The sequence below is a fragment of the Bemisia tabaci genome, chromosome 6 (genome assembly GCF_918797505.1).
Source record: "Bemisia tabaci chromosome 6, PGI_BMITA_v3".
NCBI classification, from domain to species: domain Eukaryota; kingdom Metazoa; phylum Arthropoda; class Insecta; order Hemiptera; family Aleyrodidae; genus Bemisia; species Bemisia tabaci.
The window spans coordinates 13,631,486-13,651,555 of NC_092798.1; the positions used below are offsets into that span (position 1 = coordinate 13,631,486).

Below are 20,070 nucleotides of genomic sequence, written 5' to 3' on the forward strand. Positions count from 1 at the left end.
CGTTCTTCCTTAGCACGGCAGAATACGCCTGCATAAAAATCAAGCGCAGGTTTTGCCAGTCCCTTACACATTACTTCAAATACCTACCGAAGTTAGCAAAACGATTATTTTCTTCTGTGTCAAAATTTCCGACTGTATAGGCTGACATTATTACTTTCCTTAAAAAAAAAATGTTTTACTAGAGGAAATCTGGCAACTCTCGAATGTTCATACAATGTTCTTCCTTAGCACGGTAGTGTTCCTTACTTGTTTTGCTGACGGAGTTTCGAAAATCCCTCGACAGAGTATACAATTTTCTTTCACGATACTCGAGACGTTATAAGATGTGGACTAAATACACCACCCCGAATCCGTCAAAAGCCTCTTAAAGATGAACATCCATCGACTAGTTAACGATTGACTTCTTGATGGATTATTTCAGCACTGAATCATTTTCAATGTTGCCAATAATTGATTACCTATTGAAGTTTCTGAATGATAATCACTCTGAATTCAATCGCATTTTGTCCATTCTAATGAGCAAGTATAGTGGGTCACTAAAGTATGAACGAATTTAAACTTTTGAATACATTTTTCCAAAGGTAAATGATGCGTAGAACACGATGCGCATTGAAAACGCGAACAAGTAGTTATGTCCTAGCCGGAAATGTTCATGAAGGGGTGGAGGCTCAGGGTACAAAAATCCTGAAAATCATTTAAAAAGGCTTTTTTTTGGGGGGGGGGGGGGGTGTTTTCCAATGCAGCGGGTTGTTAGTTGAAATTGGTAGACAAAGTTGTAGACAAAGATGGCAAAAGGGATACGGAAGGATCCCATGGGTGAAAGCGGGTGGTTCCAATGGACAATGGCGGTAGATGATAGTGGGTAGTAGGCCCGTAAGAACCAGCCATTTCAACCGATAACATCGCTCCATATTCTCTATGTCTTCTTTGTCTATTGCTTTGTCTACCAATTCCAACGATAAGCCTCCCGCTTGTTAGTCCGTCTCGCCCAGACCCCCTGAAACTTCCCTTCCCTCTCCTGGCTCCGACACTGAATATGAGGGCCGGGGGGTCAAAAATTTAAAAAAAAAAATTGAGATTAAACTCGGGGCTTGTACAGGCAGAATAATGATCGACGAGCGAACGCTTTATTACCCAACTGCTAGCGGAGCTCCGTAGGTTCGTAGCGGTGAGATACGGCGCCGAAGCGGGAAACCGCATTTTCCGCGAGCGTAACTTCTGCCGTGCTAAGGAAGAACGCCATATGAGCCATCAGGCGTTGCCAAATTTCCTTCGACAAATCACGAATTTTCAGGAAAATCTGTGAATATTTCTCCTCCGATTTTTCACAAGATTTCGTTCGTAGTTTGGTATAAAAAGTCTGAAACTTTCAATGAAAAATATTCATAACTTCTTTCAAAAATGAATATTTTCATAGGACACATTTGGCAACTCTCGAAAGTTCATACGGCGTTCTTCCTTAGCACGACAGAATTAACCGTGTACGATGGCGCGGGTCAAACGCTACCCGCGGGCCGAGCGACCGCGCGACAACGCTGGAACTAATCGCATCCGACATCAGATAAAAAAAGTTATAAAAAATCCGGATAATGTTTACTCACGACTTCAACAGCACATCACTCTCAACTAGGGCCGCGATTCGCTCGCTAGTGCCCCCCCCCCCCCCTCCCTTTACACTCCGACCGCCCGGCTCAACAAGTTGCTGATTTACACCGCCACGAATAAGGGCGGGAGAGGTCGCGGGAGGTGCACTGCCGTGCTAAGGAAGAACGCCGTATGGGCCATCAGACGTCGCCAAATTTCCTCTGAAGAACGACTAATTTTCAAGGAACTTTGCGAATATCTCTCATCGAATTTATCGGAGGATTTTGTTCGAAATTTTATCTAAAAAGTCTGAAAATTTCAAGGAAAAATATTAATAACTTCCTTCGAAAATAGATATTTTCTGAGAGGAAATTTGGCAACATTCGAATGTTCATACGGCGTTTTACCTTAGTGCGACGGAGTAGCACACAGGTTTCGGAACAGTCGCGCCCGGGCAATGGTATACTATCTTTGATAATGCCTGATTTGCTGTGAAATGAAAATCACGAATCGCGTTCGCTAAGATTGCGGGGGTACGTGATAATTCGTCACTAGGTTGATAAAAGGCTCAAGGCTCAACTACACTGGAAAAAAAAAAACACATTGGATCTAGAGTCCAGACTCTTGACAACATTGACAAGAAAATGGACTCTTGATTCAATCAGATGTAAGCTTAAATTAAAAGGAAATCCGCTTAAATTACGATGCTTGGTTCTTGATTTAAGCTTAAATCTGATTGAATCAAGAGTATTTTTTCTCGTCGATGTTTTTAAGAGTCTGGACTCTAGATCCAATGTGTTTTTTTTCCAGTGTACTTTCTGGGACGAGCCCGGAAAAACATTGAGTTTTATGGACGAATCGGTTCACCGCGAAGTGTACTCGCGCCCTTACATACCAGAAAGGCGACGAATTACTGAATATGGGTGCAAAAAGTTCTTCTGGGGTGCCATAGTTTGTTCTTTATCTTTCCCAGATTTTTCAAACCCCAAATGGCTTTCATTTTGACTATTCGATCGACTATGGCATCGAACTAGACAATTTTGAAAAAAAAAAAAACACTCGATTTTAAAAATTTAACCGTTACGGCTCAATTAGATGTCGTACCCCCCCCCCCCCCCCCCCCGGTTTGATGGTCTCATTGGGCACGTGGTCGATTCTACCCGCTGTTTCGTTTACCGCACAAAACTGCGAAGGTGAAAATTCGCGCACATTCCGAACGACTTGGCACCGGTGGATAATGCGCAAAAAAAGGGAAAAGAATCCGGGAGTGCACTAATTCGTGAATAAATGGGAAGCTAGAGCGTTCGCCGGGTTTTGAGTCGTTGGTGCGGCTGATAAGTATTCCCCGTTTCCCCGTTGCGTCACTTGGCGTAATGAACCCGTCGTTCACGGGAGATAACCGGGAGGATCGCTGATACCGTCCCGTCGCGTCGTGTAGGAACCTTATCCCTCAGGATTATGGATGTGTTTGAAGCTTTCGTAAATGTAGCCCGGAGGCAGTGCGATCCTCGCCGGTTGGCGGTATTGAGTTTCGTCTATTTGAACGCATGTAGAACAATCGATAAGCCAGGTTTCACGATCGAATATAAAGACAACAATACCGACCAGTGTAAACATAAGACGAAACACCGCTGGCAATAGGAGAACGGATCTCGCATTGGGAAGTCTGAGAAAGCTACAGGTGTTCAGTGTTCACAATGGACCACTTGACAAGGTACGAATTTCAGCATTCTGATACATGTTTCCTAACCAAAATTTCACGTAAAACACGATACGCTCAACGAAAATTACCGAAATTAACTCCCTACGAAGATATTTAATGATTCTTGGTGCGTGAATTCAAACCACCCGCTCATGAAAACTCAATGCTCTACGTGATTCACATCGCGCGCTAAACGTTATCATAAACGTCTCAGCGATATAAAAATCTGGCAACCTCAGTCTTGACGCTTTGGCTCAGCTATAGCAAATTGCTTATAGTTTGAACAACACATGGTGGGAAATGAACATTGCTCGATTGGGAAGCTTGCTGAAACCATTGTAGTGCGCGCTTTGACTCACGTAGAGCTTTGAGTTTCTTGTGAGCGGGCAGTTCAAATTCCTCGTAACTGATGTGAAATAAAAGCGTTAATATCTTCGTTTGGAGTTTTTTTCATTAGTTTTTGTTGCGCGAATCGTGTTCTACGTGAAATTTTGGTTCAGTAACATGTATTAGAATGCTAAAATTCGTACCCTGTCTAGTGGTCCATTCAACATTGGTTGAACGCCAAAAAATACAAGAGATGGAGATGTTATTTGCATAATCTAAGTTCCATTTGGACCGCGTTTGGCAGAAAGGAACCAAGCCTTATCAGATATGGCCTTTAACTGGGCAATTTAATTTTTGTCAAGAGAACGTTTGCGCGGATTCCTTTGAAAATTTAAAGAAATTTGCTTTGTACTTAGCAGAAAATGCACTCAAATCGTCGTTTCCCGCATCGAAGGAAAGTAACTGCATTTCAATGTTGCCAAATTTCCGTGCGCAAATTGCATTTTTACTAGGAGAATTTCTAACATTTCTGACTGAAAAATTCACCGATTTTTCTTATCATTTTATGCGAAAATCAAACCAATTTTCGACAAAAATTTCACAGGTCTATTCTTGTTGAATATTGAATTGTTTGAGTCAATTTTGCAACCTAGGAATGGAGTTACGTTCTTTCATCCGGGAGAGGACGAAATTTGCACAACAATTCTGCACAACCATCTCCAAGTAAAAAATTAAATTTTTCAGTTGAAGGCAACGGCTGACGTGGCTTGGTCCATTTCGGCTTAACGCGGTCCGAATGAGAAGTGCATAAAATTTGCCGGGCGCAGTTGAGTCCTACTTTCCTCCTGCGCTACGTAAAGTGCGCAGCGATGAATTTAAGTGCGATGTATCATCCTCGAACCACGCTCAGAATCGTTAAGCGTAATGGAAGAGCGCGGAACTGATCACAACTTTCCATCACTCTCCCCGTAAAGTATCATTAAAAGCGAGCGATGTAAGTGATAAAATTTATGTCGCCAGCCTGTCTGGTAATTGGACGGATTCTAGTCGAAAGGGACAACCTCTATTGTGACAAGAACCTTTCCGTGCATGTATTCTTGCGGGCCTCAGAGCCCAGGTCACGAAGGGGATCGTTCCTTTTGATTTGAATACGTACAATTGGTTAGCGGAGTCAGTATTTTAGTCGCATCGCGCCTCCTTTTGTCCCGAAGTCGCGCTTCAGTCTGACAACTTAAAGCTCGAACCTGATAAATGGTGCCGGGCTTAATTTGCCACTTGGGCTTACGTCTTATACAGGTTCGACTTTGGTCTCCGGCGTTTCGTTAAGTGAGATGTGGTTAGGGTGCGTTTAGGTACTTAAATTATCCGATTTAAGTAAAAATTAAAATAAAAATGTTTTATTATAAAGTTTACTTAATTTATAAAAAACATTTACATTTCATCGTTTACTAGAGTAGAGTGCATAGCTGCAGTTCGATTTTGCAAAATTCCCACTGACAAACTGGATCGCATTTAGCAAAACGGAACCAGCAGGGTTACAGTGTTTTCAGAATTGTGCAACTTCCTAATGCTTCTAAAATACTTAACAAACGTAGAGTACTGAAATTAACACAATTACTTCCTTTAAGATTAAAAGTTTTTTTTTTGTGGGAAGCAAAAACTATTCAATAGATTTTCTGAGGGTATCTGCTTAGAGGAAAATAGTTACAAAACCGGTGCATTTCCTCATTTTATGCAAAATAATGGAAAGGAAAAGCTTGAACAATTTTTCACGGATAACTGATAGAGTTACACACGACATTTTGTGTGATTGCGTGAGAATAGCCTTAAGATGGGCAGATAAGAGGGCAAATAATTTTCTTGGTTTTTTCGTTGTACTTTGAGGATGGCGGTTGTGCCAGCATCCATTGGTATGTAAATTAAATTAAAAAAGATTTGAAATTTCATGCGTTTTGGCTACTCTTGTTAAGTCTCTCAGATTTGGAAGCTTAATTTCCCAAAATTTTCCCGGAGGGCCTCCCGAAACCTCTTCGTTTCAGAAGACCCACAAAATTACCTCCTCGAAAATTAAGGGGGAGGAGATGAGGCAGGCACACCTAAAAATTGCTCTCACCACGCCTACGATTTGAAACTTTACGATCGGCACTAAGACAAGAAGCATCAGACGAACTTTTAAAAAACGTAGCTTCGACGAGCACATGCAATGAGTAAATTTTACATTAATGATTGAGCCTAAAATTAATAGAACTTTCCAAGTATCAAGGTGAAGACTTGGGCTTGCTCAGAAAGCGGAAACTTTCCCACATAATTTCTCAGCGAAATTATTCGCAAGGAAGGTATAAAGTAACTAATACGGCTGTAAAATAGTTTGAAACTTCAAAAAAAGGCGACGTTTGAAAAAACTTTTTCACTCAGAAGTTCGTGTAGCCGGAGCTTTTCCTTCAGCTTCAGCTTGGTTTAGTGCGGAAGTTGTTTTCTTTCTTTCTAAAAAGAAAAAGAAAACAGCAAAAATATATTGGTCTCTTAGCGACTGGGAAAAAGTCAAGTGGGCCCTGAGTAAAGACTCTTAACGATAACGAGAAAAAATACTCTTGGTTTAATCGGATTTTTTCTTGAATCATGAGGAGATCCGCTTCGATTAAGAGGCCTAGCTCTCGATTCAGGCCAAAATCTGCTTGAATCAAGAGTATTTTTTCTTGTCAATTTTTTGAGAATCTGAACTCGGACATAGGCGGATTCACACACTTTGAACGAGGGATGCGGGGGGCTTCCCCAGAAAAATTTTTCGAAATCGTAAAGCACCTGATATGAATCAGTGAGTTCGAAAACACACCAACTCGGGTTTTTGTGGATTTTCACTTTTTTACGGTTCAGTCACACTTATGGATAGAAGCATCTGCACGCGAAAGGAAATGTCTAAATTGCAATCGGAAGTGCTGGAAACAACGACGGGAAAAGGGAAAAATCGAAGTATTTCATTGGAAATACCAATTTTTGGCCATTTCAACGGAAACGGGTGACCATCCGATTTTGCAAGTTTCTTTTTTCGATTCAGTATACCTTGTACCAACAAGTAATATAAATATTCAAGCGTTATTCAGGTCGAAAAATATAAATTGTTCAGGGCAGACTATGAAAAAGCAGTATCTGAAAGTCGCAGTCAGTGAAAACGAAAACACACTAACTCGATAATTTGTAAATGCTTAATTCTCTGTCATCAAACTCTTCTGCCTTCCTCCTTCATTCTATTTTCCTTCTTCCCTTATTCTCTTCGGCTTCTTCCTTTTTTACGGGCGAGCGGGGGGGGGGGGGGGGGGGGGGGGGAGGGCGCGCGCAGATCTATAGACTCTGCATCCAAGAGACTTTTTTACTAGTGTCCGAGTTTAATATGGGTCAAACTATTAACCGTTTTATGGAGCAAAATACAAAATATTCGGTACTTAAAACGGAATTCCGGATCCGCACGGGACGCGCGATGCATGAACGTCGACCTCGCCATCGGGACCGAGACGCGCCGGCCGCGAAAACTTCCGCCGCAAAACCGAGTCAGCCCCGCAAGTTGCCCGCTAATTAGTCAGCGCGGGTAGTGTCGCCCCGGAATGAAGGCGAAACTTGCGCCGTCATTGACGACTGTCCCCGCGCTTGGAAACATTGACCTGCTCTGCTGCCGTGCTGAGGAAGAACGTCGTGTGAGCTTCTGGACGTTGCCAAATGTCCTACAATAAAAACCTAATTTACTGGGAGAATTTTGAATATTATTTTCCAAAATTTTCACAGGCAATTATGCACGCTATTTGATTTGAAACATCTGAAAATTTCGAGGGAAAATATATTTAAATTGCATCATAAATACATGTTTTATCAAGGGAAATTTGGCAACTCTCGAATGTTCATACGGCGTTCTTCCATAACAGGCAGTGTGCTGCCTTGCTAAGGAAGAACGCCGTATGAAAATTCGAATGTTGCCAAATTCCTTGAATAAAACGTAAATTTGTGAGAATAGTTTTGTGTAGTTTTTCTTGAAATGTTCATACGTAACGCAAACAAAATTGCCTGAAAATTGTGTAAATTTGACGGTAAATTTGACGTTTATTCGAGGAAATAAGGCACAATCTGAAGACTAATACGGCGTTTTTCCTTAGCATGGCAGCATTGGTGTATCCCTATGTATTTTTAGCTGGTGAGCCAGAAGATACTGTCAGTATTTCCTACCTACATTAATTTTCCGAAAATCCTTACGTGACAGGATGGTATTTTAGGATTCAAAAGGATTCGACGCTAAAAATGCGATCAAAAATATCTAACAGAGATCCTTATCGCGTTCTAATATTTTTCTTCCTAATCTGTGCTTTTGTTGCCAATAATTTCAGGAAATACCATCTGCATTTTCATGGTATGCCAGTGAACTTAAAGAAAACACGTTCATAACTTTTTATTATTAAAGGTCCATTAGTTCAAAGGTTTTGAGGTTCATTTTATCGGGACAGGTTTGGCAACCTCTGGACGAACAACATCTCTGGATGCAACATCGATCTTCTTCAGCATGCAGAACAGTTAACGAAACTATGCGCATAGGGTCGGTCAGAGGTTTCGAAAGAAAGAGTGATCGAAATTCTTTGCTCCACTGGCGAGGCCCAAGTGAAGCATTCCGGGTGCGAGAACAACGGATATCCCGTATAAAGTGCACATGCACATGCATTGCACATGCTATGTTTTTCAAGACTTAATGATCAGCAGGAATGCTAAAATTCCATTCAATATTTTCGAGTATATATTTACGAAATATTTAATATCCAAAATTATTCTCGGGAAAGTTCGAGTTGCGCAATTATCGGTTCCAGGGAAAGGATAGGGTTATTTTATAACTATTAATTACATTCTCCAGATAGTTTAACGACTGGGTGTTTGTAAGTTTTAGGAGATGATTTAGCGTTTGTAAGTTATTAAAAAAGACCCACGGATCTTTTGAAGAGTACCAATTGGACACAGGGGTGTAAATTGTTTTGGACCTCTGCAATTGGACTACATTTTGCTGTAAGGAACCACTATTTCTTTCTCATTTTAGAAACAACATATGTGTCTTTGGTTTCCCCATGCAGAAATATGCATTCATGAAAGAGCCGAGATACCTGTTCGAACAAACTGTGATAACAGTTGAAACTCACAGTTTGTTTGAGCCTTCTATACTGGGCCAATTTCCATGATTTTTGCGACGATTGACTAGTGATAGTCCTTAGATGAACCCACTGTAATCAGAATTTGAAAATAAGACCCAGGTTTTTTATATAAGAGTAGACCAGGGAGCTTAGAAAGGGGAGCAAAATTTGAGCTAAGCGGGAAATGCTGAATCTTGGTCCGTTAGTGGGGTAAGTGAATCGAGTGTATGCTCCTTTGCTATAGACTATCCAAAAGCGACGAAACTCTCCACTCTGTTCCGTTTCGTTTCAGCCTTGGCGTGAAATTTGAAAAAAAAAAATGCCGATTTTTTCGTTCGATTCTCATTGAACCAATCGCTTCGGCCGGAGGGAGATGCACAAATGAGAGACGGTTATATGAAAATCTGTTCATTTTAACGCCCTCTGAGGGTTGGGCCGCGTAGTGGCCAGGGGGCATACCCCCTAGTAACCCAATACTCAGATGTGATAAAACGTTTGTTTATACTGACCAGTGTTTAATACTAGCCTATCGGGTAGAGCATGGATTAGATTCGTTAGGAATTCATCATTTGATCTCGATGCACACCTTTTAATACAAAGTTTAGGAACCATTGCAAAAAAAAGGGAGAATGGAAAATCTTCTCCGAACAGACAACAGTGCCTAATATTACGTAGTTATTCCCCAGGGCATTAGCTGCATCGCTCGACCCAAGAGGCAACGAGGTACGTGATACGATAATAATTTCGTTAGCCAGCAAAAAAAACTATCTCCCCGCGACGAGAAGAACTCGAAATTACTTGCATAAAGGGTATAATGGGGTTGAGGGAAGTGACACGGTGCATCCCGTGGAGGCCTCGGCCGGTCTTTACTGATCTGCCGTGCTAAGGAAAAACGTCGTACGAGCCTTCAGGCGTTGCCAAATTTCCTTCAATAAATCGCGAATTTTCAGGAAAATTTGTGAACGTTTTTTCTTAAATTTTTCAGATAATTTTGTTCGCAATTTAATCTAAAATATCTGAAAATTTCAAGGGAAAGTATGCATAAATTTCGTTAACAATACAGTTTTATCCGGGGAAATTTGGCAACTCTTGAATGTTCATACGGCGTTCTTCCTTAGCATGGCAGTGATCCACGGAGGTCCATGAAATATTAGTGTTCTCCCGCCGAATACCACGCTCTAGTTTTCCATGATGTCATCATGATTGAGAGGTCGCACAGTGGATCGAGTCAATAGGAGAGGTCGGACAAAATTTGAAAACTTTAAAACGCTTTTAACTCCGTTTATACAAAACTCTGAAGTTTTAAAGGTGGTTCCATTGGTTTCCTCGTGAAATTTTCTTCCATAAGCACCCCTTGAAATTTAAAATGTGACGAATGAATGAACATCAAAATTTGCAGTTTTAGTCTAAAATTTCATATCCGACCTCTCTAATCAGACAAAATTTGGAAACTTTAAGCGCTCATAACTCCGTTAATACAAAATTTTGAGGTTCTGCAGGTGGTTTCATTGGTTCCCTCGTGAAATTTTCTGCCAAAAGTACTCCTTGCAATTTAAAATGTGACGAATGAACATCAAAATTTTCAGTTTTCGTAAAAAATTTAATATCCGACATCTCTAATTTACACGATCTACAGTGCGTCGTAACAAGTGGTAAAGGATGATTGGAATTTTCCACATTTTTGGTCGCTCTTTCTCACCATCGGAGCCAGTTCGTCGTGGAATTTTCACTGAGAAAGAGGCTTCACTGAGAAAAAGAGTATCTTGGATCTCGAGTACAGACTCTTAAATCCAATTCACACCATCAAACTTTTCATCCAACTCTTGGATGCGACTTGTCGAGTGAAAAGTTTAAAAAGAAGGAAACATGAAAAGTGTGATGCTGACGAGAGAAAACGACAATTTGATGGAAAGTTGAACGGAAAGTTGTAACGAAATCTTCCAACCGAAATGAGCCGAAGCTGTATCTTTGCGAACTGCAGACTGATGACGATATCACACTGCAACGGTAACTGAATCCAATTTTTTTGTGTCCAACTTTCCATCCAACTTTTCGTTCAATCATATCGGATGAATAGTTTGATAGCGTGAATTGGGCTTTACAGAAATTGACAAGAGAAAATACTTTTGATCCAATCTGATTTTTCTATTCTACGTACTTTTTGAAGCCAAATCCGAATGTTACCTATTCCATCACCAAAAGCTCATTTCAAAAATTGATTTTTTAGGAAAAGGGCCTCGATGGAGCCCCATAAAAAAACGAGATATTTTTAGTCAAATTTCACCTAGAATTCAGCAATAGTGTCTACTAAAATTTAATTTTTACTTTCCTGATATTTTCGACGAGATTTCCTGATTTTTTGACCGAATAAATTGACACTCGATTGATTTAAAAATTAACATATTTAATGAAATAAATCAAATGTTTGAAGCGCACTTTAAGCACTTAGAATTTTCTGATCAACAGGGTGTCTACTAAAACAGGCTGGCCAAAAATCAGAACTGTTTCAGTACCTACTCAACAGAAAAATTCAGTACCTCCACTGGACGAAAATCGAAAAATTTCAAAAATTTGGATTTCTCGCTCAAATTGCGACAAAAATTGCCGTATCTTCATGCATTTTTTCAGTACTTCCGGACCGCCCTCCAAAAATCAGTATGCTATTTCCGGACTTTCCGGAAATTCCAGTCTTGTAGACACCCTGGATCAATGACCAATTTTCCCGATTTTTACTGATAATATCGCATTGCCTGATATTTTCCGGTTTTCACTAACGGCAGACACCCTCCTTTTCGAATATCCAGGGTAATAATAAAACGAACCTCCTCGAAACATTCGCACGTCTACTTACACGAACAGCGTGGAACCGTAACGTGGTAACTCGGAGTACAATATAGTGGATCTCGACGCAAATATTGTACGAGCCGCTCGGATGATAACGATGAATTATTGGGGCCTGGTGACATGCTGCGATGCAATCTCAATCTATTTGCAAATGCAGGGCGCCGCCTGGTGCACCGCTGGGCTGTGCCCCCCTTCCGCCCCCTATAACCCCCCTTCCACCCCCTATGGCCCCCTCACCCCCTTCGCACACCGTGCCCAGGTGGGCGAGGGCCGGATACCCTTTTCCCATCGCCCAAATTGCTACGGTTCGCGGGCCCTTTGAGGATGGGACTCGATTGCGGAGTTGCCAGATTGAGCGCGGATCCCATTGTCGAGTGCGGCCGACGGACGTGTTTACCCACCCACGCTTGGTACTAACGGGATTGGTTGTAATTAAATGCGCGAAAATTGCTCCGCGATTGCGCGTTGTTGCCATTTCGTGCGAAGTAGATTTTTGTAGAAAAATTTCGATCGTTAAAATGACCCTTGCGATTGGAAAGAAAGCTTTTTGAATTTGGACAGCATTTAGTAGAAAAGAACCAAGCCACATCAGCTATTGGCAAATTTAACGTGGAAATTTAACTTTTTACGACAGAACTTATGTGCGGATTCCTTTGAAAATTTTTAGGTGTTTCCTTCACACTATTCAGAAAATTCACCGAAATTCACACAAAAATCCGCACAACCGTTTTCATGTAAAAAAATTAAATTGCCCAGTTAAATTTGGCAATAGCTGTCCGTTTGATGAAGCATTGGAAAAATTGCTGTTCGGAATCAAACGAAGTTTTTTCTTTAAAGAGCGTCCGCAAATGTTGTGAGAATCATGTTGACAAACCTAGCGTACGCACTTAACTTAAAATTTTCAAAACCTGCAAAGCAAATTGTTTCCTTTCATTTTAAGTTGTCTGTGGAGGCAAACTATTGTAGTGTCTTGAAGGGAACCCTTCGCCAAGTTATAATGTTGAAAACTACTCGAGATTCGTTCTATTCCTTTTTATGATCCTAAGTCGACGATCTTCTTAAAATCCTCTTGATCACAAACTTAAACCTTGAAAAAAGAAGGTGTTCAAGAAAAGATTCATGAAAACGGCCCTAGTATCCCTATATGATAAAAAACGCCAAAAATTACAGACTTTTGGATTACAATTATTCCATTACAAGACGGTATTCGCCTTTTTCGTTTTTCTCAATACCACTATTCTTTACCCACATGAAATCATTCCTGCTTAAGAGGCTTTTCGAATTCGTTAATGTTCGCAACACTAGAATGGGCAACATGGTAATCTACTGCGTCCATTAATCTCTTTCACCCTTCATTTGTGCTTAGCGATCAATCTGCTGATATCACAAATAAGCCTCCGAGTGTTACGGTCGTTAAGCGTTAATAAAGCGTCGCACTTCATGTCAAACGTTAAAGTTATTTTGTCAACCCGAAACATTGCCTATACTTATCTGACGTTATTTTCAATCCATCATCAAACGCGTGCTTTACGTGAGCTGAAAGCTGTAATTTTACAGTTGCGGGGGATGAGATCTCTCATAGATGGGTCAACGACCATTTCATCGCATTAGACATTGGATTGAGCATGAAACTGAATCAGTGAGAAAAACACACCAACTCGAAAAAATGAAAATGATCAAGACGCACACACAAATGCACAGTAGGTAAAGAAGTTAGTCTCAAAAGATTTTTGGTGCCGAAAGACGAGTATTTGTGAACACATTGAAGGTCCAAGTTAAAACAGATGCGCTAACTTCAAAGACATTTATGTAAATTGACTGTCTTGAATGAAAATTAATGAAAATTTAGAATTTTTGACTTACCGAGTTGGTGTGTTTTCGTTCTCACTGATTCAATTGTAGAAATCAGAAGAAGTACCTTCGATTTTAACTGAAGTCCAAAAGAAATTGCTAAACATGCCTAGTTTCAACTTCATTTCGCGTAAGGTGAACATGCATCGTTTAAACTCTATTCCAAGTTTGATACAATTTGATCAATTTTGGTCAAATTTTATCAATTATGGTCAAATTCAATAATTTGTAGTCAAATTCAATCATTTTTGATCAAATTTGATCAAATATGGTCAAATTCGATCAATTTTGATCAAATTCAATCAATTTTGATCTAATTCAATCAATTTTGATCAAATTCGATCAATTTTAATCAAATTCAATTGTGATAGACAAATAGAAAAGACAATAATGTTGTTAAAAGCTTACCGCTCGGACTGGAACAACGGTTGACTTCTTGGTCTTCATCGCGATCGCTGAGGCTAAGTACTCTGATCCAACCACAGAGCACTATTGGCATTTTTCAGCCCTTCGCACTCCTGCAAACACACATAAAAATACTTAATTAGAAACAAGTCTTTTTTTTAATTTTAAGAAAAAAAAAGAATAAAACATTAGATATACTTAAGCAGGTCTCATACTTGAAAACTGGTCATTAATCGTTTCAAAACTGACCCATTTACTTTTTTCTTTGGTTTTCTAAATTTTACGGGTCAAAGAATTTCAACCTCAAGAACAAAGCTTTTCGCAGTTGGACTTTATTTTCCATTCAAGAGTTACCATTTCTGGCTTGTTTATAAAAACATTTATATTTATGGGGGAACTAATGGTATATACGTTGTTTTTAAATTGAGCCAGCAATATTGTGGGCCCTACTTGCAAAATTTAGTCCAATTTTTCATAAGAATATGACGATGCCATGACTCCAGAAACACTATTATTGTTTCAGAAAATTATCCCGAGTTTTATTCATTTGTTTTTCCCAGCGCAAACGAACGTTGCAGCTTTGATTTTTCTTCGATATTTCCGCGCCGATCACCAGTTATTTTGTAAAAACAAGTGTTAATGTTTATTCGTTTCTACTCGAAAACGAAATAATATACCCGGAAATTGAAGACGACGTGATCTATATTCATACGAAGTTCTGGACCTCATGGTGCGGGAAGGGTAATATTTGGAAAAAATTCTGCGATGGCCGGGAATCGAACCCGGATCAACTGCTTGGAAGGCAACTATGCTGACCATTACACCACCATCGCAAGTTGAGCGCCGAGGGTTCAGGATAGATACTTAAACGGAGGAGTGATTATTTCATGATGAGCGATGCGTTTATCATAAGTCACGACCTGTGAGCCGGAAGATCTGCGAACTGGTGCGATGAGCAGCGACGAGTGCTGTTGATCCGAATTGAAAGCGTAGTGGAGCCCCATACTGCCGTACTAAGGGAAAACGTCATATGAACATTCGAGAGTTGCCAGATGTCTCCGGATAAAACATGTATTTATGAGGGAAATTACGCTTATTTTCTCGTGAATTTTTCAGATACGATAGATTAAATGGAGATGTTGCATGTGTGAGAAATTTGTGATTTGAGATTTGACTATTGATTCTCATATAAAAGTTCGCGAGAAACACGATGATGCCACTGGTTTTCTCTGAAATCAACTCTCAAGCTCAAAAAAAGCTCCTAAGTTGAGGGTAAAATGGAGGGGATATCCCACGCTATCCTGAGTGTCCACGTCTATATCAAGACAAAGTCTCCATGCAAAGATAGGGAGCAAATACATTGGCAATGATACCGTGTTTTCAGTTGTGGAGTCCCCAAATAAAGTGGCCGCCCTGTCAATGTATTTGCTCCCTATCTTTGCATGGAGAGTTCGTCTTGATGTAGAGGTGGACTCTCAGGATAGCGTGGGATGTCCCTTCCATTTTGGCCTCAACTTGAGAGCTTTTTTTTGAGCTTGGGAGTTGATTTTAGGGAAAACCAGTGGCACCATCGTGTTTCTCGCGAACTTTTACATAAGAATCAATAGTCAAATCGCAAATTCCTCACACATGCAACATCTCCATTGCAAACAAAATTGTCTGAAAATTTAAAAAAAAACTGATGACAATTTTCGCAGTAGCTCCGTGTTTATTGAAGGAAATATGGCAACCTCTAAAGGCTCATACGGCGTTCTTCCTTAGCACGGCATCATATCGGTGTAATATATTTCGGTTTCTTCTCGAGCGATGTGTCAGTATTTGATTGAAATATCCCATCAAATAGTTAAAATTGCATTGCGCAAATGCTGTGGTTCCACTTAAAACATCTGAGATACCTAAAAACAGTAATACGTAGAAAAATTGCGCACGTTGTCCCACGAGGCAAATTCTTGCACAAAGGCGGATTTTCTTGCTTAATCATGCAAATTAACAGCGGGATGCTGCTCTGAGCAGTTTTGAATAAATTAAAACATTAACAGGATGTTCAAGCCCATCAACGACCCCTCTCACTTCTCCCGAAGAGGAACGAGGGATAATGGTAATTCGAAACGGTTGATCAGTGATCTTCATCAAGAGAAATTAACGTCGTAACAAAGTTGTGGGAAGGGGCATTATTCGAAGGGGTTGGAATATTTTAAAACTTGAGAAAGCCAAAACTAATATTTTGGATGTGCCAGGACGGATGACAAGAGGACTCGTTTTGCAAGGGTTTGCCGAACCCCCTTCAAATTGAGCAAATCAAGGATTTGCACTGATGTTATTAATATTTTTCCGCCTTTTGTTCTTCAGAACTGATCATAAGAACACACCGAAAAACGAGTTTCTTTCAAAGATTTTCATTTTAATCTTGGAGAGACATATTTGTAGGAAATAGTAAAATTTGTTTTCGAAAAGAACTGGAGCATTCTCAGTTCTGGTACCTATGTCTTCCGTAATGTTAAAAAAAAGTGTGCTCGGATTTAAAAAATACGAATTTTGATAAATCCGCTTTTGAAATTACTTTCAGAGTGTAAAACCAAAAGAATTGAATGATTATGTTTACATACATTTGAAAAATGTTCATAAAACACCTGAGACATATGTTAAAAATGCTAAGAGAATGGCTTAAAAACATTTAATGATTCAGAAACATAGGAACTTATTTAAAACTCATAAATGTCACCATCATTTTTATCTCCTACGGCTTTTTAAAATAATTTTGAAATATTTTACTTTTCCTCCGGTCTTGAAAATAAATCCATGTAACAATTTATTGACTGTAAATATATTTTAAAAAAACACGTCTTATTAGCGTCATTGTGCTGTTATGGGTATTCTCTTTGATGATTTTTCCCCCTTCTATTAATACACAAAAAGAGTGGAAAATAGAATTCAAAATATTTGACAAAATATCGCTATGAGAACATCACTGAATCTTCTTCCAAATGAAACATAGCTCGCAAGCAAACATTCGAAGCTCCCTCAAGGTTTCGTTCCCGACAAGTCGTGCGCCGCGCGTTAATTCAGCACTCTTAACTCGGCTAATTTTACGTATTCACCAAGATTTGAGCGATTGCGTCACTTAATTGGCAGCCTTTGAGATTCTCGCGACTCAATTTTTAAAGGGTGTAAAAGTAGGTTGGCGGGCGGGTGGCTGGCGGGGGCGCATTCCGCCGCCTCCTCCGGAAAACAGCAATAACTCCGCTCGCGGTCGTGAGCCACGGTTACCGCGCGTTCTCACGCGCTTCGAGGCTCAAGAAAGAAGAGTGTTATACTGCTCTCTTGCGGAGCATTCATCCACAGTTTGCATCAAATAGGCGCGCCTCGAGACGCAGGCAGCGCACTGTATTCAAATTAGCAGAAATGAAAACATACTTCAAAGACTCTTTCTCATTTCGGGTCTTTGGCGGGAGCGAATTACCGACTGAACAAACACAAGCGGAAGAGCGCAGCTGAAACGCAACACTTTAAAACGCGGGGGTGTGGCGGGGGAGAGTAGCGCAATACAGGGGCGAAATGAACTTTTTCGTTTATTTTTCTTCTTCTTTTTTTAAAAAAAAAAATAAAACAAAAAAAAACTCGTTTAAAGTAAATACGAGCGACACAAAATCAATCACTTTCACGATTACTCTTTTCATAAGTATTTAGAGGCAGAGGCAATTCAACTCTGGCAGTGTATGGGTCTATTAGTGGGTACACGTTGATTTGCAAATGAGAGTTGTTACCATTTTTTTCTTCTTTTCTTTAAAAAAAAAAAGAAAAAAAAGTTTAATTCCAGCGACACAAAATCAATCACTTCCACGATTACTCTTTTCATCAGTATTTAGGGGCACAGGCAATTGGCGGTTATGTTAGTGTATGTGTCAGTGGCGTGGCGTGAATTGCGATGTATCGATTGTTCTGTCAATTAAATACACGGTAAAGAATCTATTATTAAGGTGTTCGCTACGAACACCCTGTTTATCGATCATTTTCCATAGGTTTAAATGGCATAACAATTGATATATCGCAAAGAACGCCACGCCACTGGTATGTGTCTGTTTGTGGGTATGCGTTGATTTGCGACAGAGTGTTCTTATCAAAGGAGGACGTACCTATGTACAAGCGAATAGGTTTCTATTAGACGGGCGTAAGTCCAAAAACTGATGAACCCTATAGCGTCCGCCTGTATGATCGACGAACGCCAGGGATAATGGGTTTTTGGAATTACTCCCGTCCGACAGAAACAAATTCAAATAAGGTCATATACTTTTGTCTTTTGAATTTACTAAAACAAATCATTATACCTCATCGCTTACGTGACCAAAACCTACGTGACGTATACTTTCTAAAAAAAAACATATTACTTATAATTATAAATTGCTAGCAAAGTTGCATAATTTAAATAACAATTCAAACAACAGTGACAGAGGAGATAGGAAGGTAATGGGACTCTTCTGTCTGTGCCCGACTGACCTCAAATTCATTAAGTTGGACGCATAAAAACTTAATGTCAGTTTTGCAGGGCCGAGATTGCAAATTGAGTCTCCAATTCTCCTCATTCACTTCATTTTTTTCCTTTTTTCTTTCGGTGCGTTTTCCTCTCTTTCCCTCTCTGTATTTTCGTACATTTTCGAGCCACACTTTTTATAGCAGTTCCGGCAGACCTCCCGGGAGACTCTGTGAGGCCATTATTTCGGTTGATGTGGAGCTTGCTACGTCGATGTCAACTCAGACATACGGGCGGAGAGGTAAAAAAAAGAGCGAGGGATGAAAATATAATTTAAAACCTTTTCAGTAGGCAAATGGCACAAGTACCAGGAGACAAAATCACTAACGAGGTTTCTGTTTTTTCATACGACACGAATCGCTGAAATCTGCAGCTCTGAATTTTCAAACCTTCCCGGAAAAAAGGATGGTCTCCACAACCAGCGGTTGGTTTTTATAGCAGTTTGAGTCGCTATCTGTAACGGCGCAAATAGAGATGCACATTTTTGCAGTTTCACCGTCGATGTACGTAGTAGTAGTAAGATAAGTTTATTTTAAAGCGGTGCTTTAGCATCTAAGGCCATTTACACCTCTTTACGACTTGTCTGAGAAAGTTAAAAAAAAACTGAACTATAAGAAACCTTAACTTTGAATAAGTTCCGCTGGATGTCACCTTTTAAAAATGATACGTAAAATGCTCGACCTTTAATTTATAGAGCAAATTAATTGATTTTTTTTTTTTTTTTTTTTTTTTTTTTTTTTTTTTTTTTTTTTATAGTCAAACCAATTCTGTGGCACTGAGTCAACGCGTCACTCGTTAATAAAATGATCTCCGGTGTCCGCAGAGCTAACATAAATCTTCACCTTCCGACCAAAGTATTATAAGCACCATGCGACGTTTCAAAATTTCCGACGCTATTTCATTTTTTCGCAGAGAAATTGTTCAACGAGGGTGTCCAAAAATTTCACTGAATTTTCCTTGTGCTGCCAATCAAATTCAGCGAAATTTTCGAACAGATTCAACCAACAATTCCTCTGTAAAAGAAATAAAATGGCGACGGAAATTTTGAAACGTCGTATGGCGCTTGTGATACTTTGGCCGGAGGTGACTTGAGGTGACGAAAAAAGAAAGAAAATCCCCGTTTTTTTTAAAGAAATTAAAATCCTTGTGAATTCCTTGATTTTCTCGGAAAATTTTCGACCCCTGATGAATCCTGACACTTCTCACTTTTTCCAGACTCTATAGATACCCTACATTAAAATATTACTGCGATGGCCGGGAATCGAACCCGGATCAACTGCTTGGAAGGCAACTATGCTGACCATTACACCACCATCGCACGATGCACTAGTGACCTAGAGAGCAGACACATGAATCCGTATCTGCATTGTAATCAGCATCATTGTCAGACGCATCGTGCAGTGATATCTGACCCGGGGGGTATCAAATGCAGCTCACTGCGCCTGCGTCGACTCAACCGCGGAGACAATAGCGCACAATGAGAAAAATAATCAGTCCTCATGAACACTTGACTAAATGAACAATAATATTCAAAACCTGAAACGCGCTATGCAGGCGCTGTTAGGATTTTATACTACTGTGTTCGAAACTCACCTTTGAGTTCCAGGAGCCATGGCCCATCAAGCTCGATTTTTAGGGGCTATTGAAGATTTTTAAGGGGCCAAATTGACTTA

The 20,070-nt window shown here is 40.0% G+C and overlaps 1 protein-coding gene, 1 long non-coding RNA gene and 2 other non-coding genes across 4 annotated transcripts in view; 1 reads left to right on the top strand and 3 right to left on the bottom strand.

The window, feature by feature from the left end:
• The window catches only part of Trpm (transient receptor potential cation channel, subfamily M), a 412,514-nt gene that overhangs the window by 373,515 nt on the left and 18,929 nt on the right, over positions 1-20,070 (bottom strand). The window contains exon 2 of the mRNA XM_072301601.1: positions 13,873-13,982. Coding sequence (XP_072157702.1) covers positions 13,873-13,911 — 39 coding nt within the window. The 5' untranslated portion in view covers positions 13,912-13,982. The remainder of the gene's footprint in view (positions 1-13,872; positions 13,983-20,070) is intronic.
• LOC140224841 (uncharacterized) overlaps positions 1-20,070 on the top strand; it is a 165,358-nt gene that overhangs the window by 17,612 nt on the left and 127,676 nt on the right. The window lies entirely within an intron of this gene.
• TRNAG-UCC (transfer RNA glycine (anticodon UCC)) lies at positions 14,631-14,702 on the bottom strand. Its single transcript has one exon. It is a non-coding gene; the product is annotated as a tRNA-Gly (tRNA).
• TRNAG-UCC (transfer RNA glycine (anticodon UCC)) lies at positions 19,644-19,715 on the bottom strand. The gene has a single exon. It is a non-coding gene; the product is annotated as a tRNA-Gly (tRNA).